Source organism: Scyliorhinus torazame, chromosome 3, assembly GCF_047496885.1.
Source record: "Scyliorhinus torazame isolate Kashiwa2021f chromosome 3, sScyTor2.1, whole genome shotgun sequence".
In the NCBI taxonomy this organism is placed as follows: domain Eukaryota; kingdom Metazoa; phylum Chordata; class Chondrichthyes; order Carcharhiniformes; family Scyliorhinidae; genus Scyliorhinus; species Scyliorhinus torazame.
Window position 1 is genome coordinate 47611242 of NC_092709.1, and position 8265 is coordinate 47619506.

Genomic DNA, 8265 nt, shown 5'->3' on the forward strand with positions numbered 1-8265 from the left:
CTGGTATCGATGCTGTCTGGGCTTTTGCAGAGTTTAATACACAGTAACTTGCACCTGCCAGTTTCTGCCTGTCTTGGCTGAATTTCCCTTCAGCCTTTGCTGTTCTCCATTTTAAATCGGGACTTGGCCAACTCGGGTGGCTACAACATTTATCCAATCTCTCGCATGTCCAGTAAATAATCTGTGTAATTTTCCTTCCGTTAAGCTACCTCATGGGTACTTATTCCCAGAGTGACTTATTTGGAATTGCTTTTGCTCGCTGCAATTTTAGGGCAGGTCAGGTCAGGCCAGGCCCTACGTTTCCAAACATAAAATTGTGGCGAGGTCATGGCAGCAAGAGGGCTGTTCAAGAAATGTTACGGTCACCATGCAGTGGGAGTATGTAAAATTTACATTCAAAGTGTAGACCTAGAAAAGTAGATGATTGCTTCATCAAAAGTTAAAGGCAGCTCATAAGTGTCCTCCTGTTTGTCTCTACATTCCTGCCTCTACTAGGCTGTAACTTGAATAGAATTATGCCACATTTAATGGGGGGGACTGAAATCATAAACACATGTATTACGGCCACATTTACCTAAAAAAAAAATTAAATTTAGAGTACCCATTCATTTTTTCCAATTAAGGGGCAATTAGTGTGGCCAACCCACCGAGCCTGCACGTCTTTGGTTTGTGGGGGCAAATCCCACGCAAACACGGGGAGAATGTGCAAAGTCCACATGGACAGTGACCCAGAGCCAGGAGCGAACCTGGGCGGCCACATTTACAACGTCACTTCAAGCAGAGGGAGCAGGAACATTTCCCCCATGTCTGCAACTTCTTGATTCCATTCTGTTTTCCACCAGTCTGGGAAAAAAAAAATTCTTCCCATTGCCTGAGTTGCTTTTGAAAGCAAACTGCGAAATCTGATACATCAGATCCATGCCTCAGCACAAATATATTGCAGTAGAATTGGATCTCCACTTTGAGTGTCTTTTCAGTATTCGATTGGGTAATTTGGTCTTTGATCGCTACTGGGCACTTGACTTATTTTTACTTCTTTACCCCCTCCCCTATCCTGCCTTGCCTGTCAAACTTCCTGCTGTTCTAGGAGTTGTATTTAATCTTGTACTACTGCCATTTAGTTTATGTGCAATATTATAAAGATAAAATTGCAATATATTATTTAGGCTAAGGAAGGCACTTGTGCCACTTACATTACATTCAAATTGTTTTTTAAAGATGTTTTGTTGTTATAGTCCTAATCCTGTGTTTCTATTGTAGCCGGAGAACTGTACAGTTTGTGAAGAGTTCCAAGAAAAAAATGTCAAAGATTTTCTAAATGCCTTTGCTCGTCTTCTCCAACAGTGGTATATGGCAGCACGGTAGCACAGTGGTTAGCACTGTTGCCTCACAGCTGCAGGGACCCGGTTTCGATTCCCAGCTTGGGTCACTGTCTGTGCGGAGTCTGCACGTTCTCCCCGTGTCTGCGCGGGTTTCCTCCGGGTGCTCCGGTTTCCTCCCACTAGTCCCGAAAGACGTGCATGTTAGGTGAATTGGACGTTCTGAATTCTCCCTCCCTGTATCCGAACAGGCGCTGTAGTGTGGCGACTCGGGGATTTTCACAGTAACTTCATTCCAGTGTTATTGTAAGCCTGCTTATGACACTACTAACGACTCTTATTATTAAAGTTACACAACTTCTAGCTTAAACTATATTGTATGGTATGTAAATTGTGAAGTATGAATTTTTTATCAATGCTGAAATAAATTTTTATAAATGCTGATTTTTTTTGTGAATTTTATATTTAACTTAACCTCACTGTATTGTATGTAAATGCACGGAATGTAATGTTTATATTGTATATATATTTATATAAAAACTGTAATATTGCTGAATTTTCTTTTCTTTATAAATGATGAAGCTATGAATTAGATAATCTGAAATTTGTAATATGTACAATGCATAAAAACTGTATGGTTTGAATCCTGTATACCCTTCACTAATCCAATCATTAAGGATATGTAGATTTTGTCAGAACCTATTCAAACCTTACCCAGTTCAAGAGTTATGATGAGGTTCTGGATCAGGGAAAAGAGTTAAAAAGTAATTGATGTATGTTTAGCCGCTTAACAATCAGATTCAGATAACATTGGAATGTTGCTTAATATGCAATTTATTTAAAATTGCTCGATAGTGCAAAACAATTAAAAATGAAGTGTGTCTAAACGTCTTTCCACCGCCTGGTCCACTCATCCAATTCGATTCTGATCAGGGCATGTTGGAATTAGATTATGGAATCGGAAAGAAACTATTGAACCCATTATACCCATGCTGGCGTAGGCAGGTTTCGAATAATGGACAAAACTAAACACTGGATGACTAACGTGGTATGGCTCCCTTTTGACACAATTGATAGCACTTATGGGTAAAGAAGCACTTTCAGGTTTTAATGTATTTCTACGCAATCTGAGCTCTTTACATTGTAGGCAGGAACCCCGCCACCTGAAGAATCAGTTGGAAATGCATCCCTGCCAATCACTGAGGCCCCACAGCCATTTAATGCTCTCATTTGCCCCTCAAATGCAGGAGTCCAAGACCAGGCAATCGTGCAGAGTTTTCCAACGAGGAAGGAAGGTGAGGTCTGTGGGGGGTGGGGAGAGAGTGCTGCGGTCTTGATGGGGACGTCAGGTGGGTGGGGGAGAGAACATCTGCGGGGAGCATATCTTGGGAAGGGGTGGACACCCAATGTGGAATTGGGGCCTTTAAGGGAGGCACCACCACCATAACATCTGAGGCCCTGGCAGAGTGACCTGCCAGGCTTCTCTGATCCAGATCTCTTCCTGCCACCCTCAAAACGAGGTGAGGTGGGAAATGAGCATCAAGTGGCCAATAATTGGCCACTTAAGGGCTTCAATTGGGGAACGGGCACATGGGTTGCCCTAGGCCTGTTCAGGGACACGGAGTTTTAACTACCAGGCTCAAACACCAGTTGACAACTGCACCAAATCACTTTAGTCTTCAGCCCTGTCCATGAACAGGACACAGGGAGCTGGAAGCTACTACTTGGCCTCAGGGGTTGATAGTCATCGGTCAGTGCTGTGATGTCCAGGAGACAATATCCAGCCTCTGCAAACAAATTCCACCTGGCTTTTTCATAACGAACAAGAGGAGAAGTAATGGCTGGCACAGCTGCCAATGCCATTGCTTGCACGAGGCAAATATTCTCTGGAGTTCAGAGGAACTAGGCGTGATCTCATCGCAACCTTCAAAATTCTGAAGGGGCTTAAAAGGATAGATGCTGAGACATTGTTACCGCTGGTCAGGGAAATCTAAAACCCAGGGGCACCGTCTGAGGATTTGAGGCTGATTTGGGACTGAGGTGAGGGTGATGAATGTTTGGAACTCAGGGTTCTGGATGCCCCATCGTTGAATATTTTTAAGGTTATATGGACATTTGGCTCCTCAGGAGAATCAAGGAGAGATGGGGACAGTATTCCTTTTGTCCGTATCACTGCTCTGTCAGCTCCAGTGACACTACAGAGTGATAATCTACCAACCTCAGGGAGCCAGTTTACCCATTTCAGTGACAATCAATAACTTGACACCAATGAGCAAGGATGCACATTGAACGTGAAATGCACACATGCTTGTTGGAGATACCTGAACACCTTGACAGAATTGTTGCTAAAATACTTGCACAGTTACAGAGGTGCTGTGCAACTTTTGTAGCAGTGGCTAGGGCTTGGGTGTTTTGGCTTCAAAAGACAAAAGGGTGAAAATCCCTGCTGTAGAACATCTGGAGTAATGTTGCTATTTTACCCTGCATAGTAAAAAAAAGTATTTAGGTTCCAAAATAATAGTTAGTGTTCATTTTCCCCCACTTTGCAATGCAACAGTTTCTGCAACTTTCTGCTCTCTTTTTCTTTATTCTTCCTTCTTTCTACCTCCCCTGCCACTATTGTGGAGGTTGCAAAACCGTGCCCTCACCCACCGCCCCATAATTTTGGCTTTCTTTTGCTGAACATATTCTTAGCCACATCAATAAATGTTCCCTTAAGTTGCCTATATCACACAATAATGCAACCCCAAGGTGGTAACCAGACGATGAATCAGCTACACATTTGTCTGTAATTCAATATTAGCCACATATTTAAAAAAAAATTATATAGTCAGTGCTAATTTCCTCCTTGATAGTTCCAGCTAGATTTTGTCTTGATGCTGCCGTTTTCAACTGGCCGTTCAAATTGCCACCTGAACTATTAACCGTTAACTCATTATAGCTATTTTTGCAAACAGGGCTCTCTAAGCAATAAGGAACAAATTGATTGTATTGTGCTTAGCATTTTTAAAACTCTGCCTGTCTTGGAAACATAATTTTTTTTGTTGTAAAATGTATATTTACATTAAAATGAATGTTGACCGTTAATGTTTGTGCAGTAATATATAATTCCCCACATAATGCTTAATAATTTTTAAATAGGACGGAAATGTGTGTTATTTCTCATGATGAAACCTGTGCCAAAGATAATGCAGCCATTGATCATTTTATGTGACTCCAGCAGATGAGGAAATGTATCTTTAGTGTTGAGATACCCTCAATTACGACTCAGGAGAGGAGTTTGATAATACAAAGGCTTTAATAACCAGAAAACCAGACAGCTGCCGAGAAGCTGCCTACTGAATGTAACCTTATATACAGCTTCCTGGGGGCGGAGCCAGAGGCAGAGTCCCCCAAGGTTCCAAACCCGGTCTTAAATGGGCCTACGCATTAATTGTACATATGTATACAGATATCATTCATCACATTCACCCCCTGTTTAAAAAAAAATGCATAGTCCATCGGGGGTGAAGTGGAATTACAAGTTCAGTCTTTTGGGTGGTCTGATTGCCCGTGTCGACCTTCTCAGCTCCGGCGGTGGTGCGGCGGATACGGTCGTCCTCGGTGGTGGTATATCCAGGAGCACAGTTGTCTGAGCCTTTGCCCGCGTGGAAGCAGGGGGCGTATCCGCAGTGACTAGGGTGATTGGTGCCGGCGCCAGCTGGGGGGGAGGGGGGTGCTATGGGGGGGGGCGCTGTTGGAGTCGACCGCCGGTGCGGGGAGGGGAGCGTCGGTGGAAGGGGGGACGTCGGTGGGCGAGCTAGCGGGTGCCAGGTCTCGCAGGGAAACGGTGTCCTGTCTGCCGTCGGGGTGCTCGACGTAGGCATAGAACATAGAACAATACAGCGCAGAACAGGCCCTTCAGCCCACAATGTTGCACCGAAACAAAAGCCATCTAACCTACACTATGCCATTATCATCCATATGTTTATCCAATAAACTTTTAAATGCCCTCAATGTTAGAGAGTTCACTACTGTAGCAGGTAGGGCATTCCACGGCCTCACTACTCTTTGCGTAAAGAACCTACCTCTGACCTCTGTCCTATATCTATCACCCCTCAGTTTAAAGCTATGTCCCCTCGTGCCAGCCATTTCCATCCGCGGGAGAAGGCTCTCACTGTCCACCCTATCCAACACCCTGATCATTTTGTATGCCTCTATTAAGTCTCCTCTTAACCTTCTTCTCTCCAACGAAAACAACCTCAAGTCCATCAGCCTTTCCTCATAAGATTTTCCCTCCATACCAGGCAACATCCTGGTAAATCTCCTCTGCACCCGCTCCAAAGCCTCCACGTCCTTCCTATAATGCGGTGACCATAACTGTACGCAATACTCCAAATGCGGCCGTACCAGAGTTCTGTACAGCTGCAACATGACCTCCTGACTCCGGAACTCAATCCCTCTACCAATAAAGGCCAACACTCCATAGGCCTTCTTCACAACCCTATCAACCTGGGTGGCAACTTTCAGGGATCTATGTACATGGACACCTAGATCCCTCTGCTCATCCACACTTTTAAGAACTTTTCCATTAGCCAAATATTCTGCATTCCTGTTATTCCTTCCAAAGTGAATCACCTCACACTTCTCTACATTAAACTCCATTTGCAACCTCTCAGCCCAGCTCTGCAGCTTATCTATATCCCTCTGCAACCTGCTACATCCTTCCACACTATCGACAACACCACCGACTTTAGTATCGTCTGCAAATTTACTCACCCACCCTTCTGCGCCTTCCTCTAGGTCACTGATAAAAATGACAAACAGCAACGGCCCCAGAACAGATCCTTGTGGTACTCCACTTGTAACTGAACTCCATTCTGAACATTTCCCATCAACCACCACCCTCTGTCTTCTTTCAGCTCGCCAATTTCTGATCCACATCTCTAAATCACCCTCAATCCCCAGCCTCCGTATTTTCTGCAATAGCCTACCGTGGGGAACCTTATCAAACGCTTTGCTGAAATCCATACACACCACATCAACTGCTCTACCCTCGTCCACCTGTTCAGTCACCTTCTCAAAGAACTCGATAAGGTTTGTGAGGCATGACCTACCCTTCACAAAGCCATGCTGACTATCCCTGATCATATTATTCCTATCTAGATGATTATAAATCGTGTCTCTTATAATCCCCTCCAAGACTTTACCCACTACAGACGTGAGGCTCACCGGTCTATAGTTGCCGGGGTTGTCTCTGCTCCCCTTTTTGAACAAAGGGACCACATTTGCTATCCTCCAGTCCTCTGGCACTATTCCTGTAGCCAATGATGACATTAAAATCAAAGCCAAAGGTCCAGCAATCTCTTCCCTGGCCTCCCAGAGAATCCTAGGATAAATCCCATCAGGTCCCGGGGACTTATCTATTTTCAGCCTGTCCAGAATTGCCAACACCTCTTCCCTACGTACCTCAATGCCATCTATTCTATTAGCCTGGGGCTCAGCATTCTCCTCCACAACATTATCTTTTTCCTGAGTGAATACTGACGAAAAATATTCATTTAGTATCTCGCCTATCTCTTCAGACTCCACACACAACTTCCCATCCCTGTCCTTGACTGGTCCTACTCTTTCCCCAGTCATTCGCTTATTCCTGACATGCCTATAGAAAGCTTTTGGGTTTTCCTTGATCCTACCTGCCAAATACTTCTCATGTCCCCTCCTTGCTCGTCTTAGCTCTCTCTTTAGATCCTTCCTCGCTACCTTGTAACTATCCATCGCCCCAACTGAAACTTCACACCTCATCTTCACATAGGCCTCCTTCTTCCTCTTAACAAGAGATTCCACTTCTTTGGTAAACCACGGTTCCCTCGCTCGACGCCTTCCTCCCTGCCTGACCGGTACATACTTATCAAGAACACGCAGTAGCTGATCCTTGAACAAGCTCCACTTATCCAGTGTGCCCAACACTTGCAGCCTACTTCTCCACCTTATCCCCCCCCAAGTCACGTCTAATGGCATCATAATTGCCCTTCCCCCAGCTATAACTCTTGCCCTGCGGTGTATACTTATCCCTTCCCATCATTAACGTAAACGCCACCGAATTGTGGTCACTGTCCCCAAAGTGCTCTCCTACCTCCAAATCCAACACCTGGCCTGGTTCATTACCCAAAACCAAATCCAACGTGGCCTCGCCTCTTGTTGGCCTGTCAACATATTGTGTCAGGAAACCCTCCTGCACACACTGTACAAAAAACGACCCATCTAATGTACTCGAACTATATCTTTTCCAGTCAATATTTGGAAAGTTAAAGTCTCCCATAATAACTACCCTGTTACTTTCGCTCTTATCCAGGATCATCCTCGCCATCCTTTCCTCTACGTCCCTAGAACTATTTGGAGGCCTATAGAAGACTCCCAACAGGGTGACCTCTCCTTTCATGTTTCTAACCTCAGCCCATACTACCTCGGAAGATGAATCCCCATCTAGCATCCTCTCCGCCACCGTAATACTGCTCTTGACTAGCAGCGCCACACCTCCCCCTCTTTTGCCTCCTTCTCTGAGCTTACTAAAACACCTAAACCCCGGAACCTGCAACATCCATTTCTGTCCCTGCTCTATCCATGTCTCCGAAATGGCCACAACATCGAAGTCCCAGGTACCAACCCATGCTGCCAGTTCCCCTACCTTATTTCGTATACTCCTGGCATTGAAGTAGACACACTTCAAACCACCTACCTGAACACTGGCCCCCTCCTGTGACGTCAAATCTGTGCTCCTGACCTCTATACTCTCATTCTCCCTTACCCTAAAACTACAATCCAGGTTCCCATGCCCCTGCTGCATTAGTTTAAACCCCCCCCCAAAGAGCACTAACAAATCTCCCCCCCAGGATATTTGTGCCCCTCAGGTTCAGATGTAGACCATCCTGTCTGTAGAGGTCCCACCTTCCCCAGAAAGAGCCCC

The 8265-nt window shown here is 45.1% G+C and overlaps 1 protein-coding gene across 1 annotated transcript in view; it reads left to right on the forward strand.

The window, feature by feature from the left end:
- Nucleotides 1-4406, forward strand: part of il2 (interleukin 2) — a 107844-nt gene extending 103438 nt beyond the window's left edge. Inside the window, exon 8 of the mRNA XM_072495632.1 lies at nucleotides 1261-4406. Within this exon, the coding sequence (XP_072351733.1) occupies nucleotides 1261-1365 (105 nt within the window). The 3' untranslated portion in view covers nucleotides 1366-4406. The remainder of the gene's footprint in view (nucleotides 1-1260) is intronic.
- Nucleotides 4407-8265: the final 3859 nt, after the last annotated feature.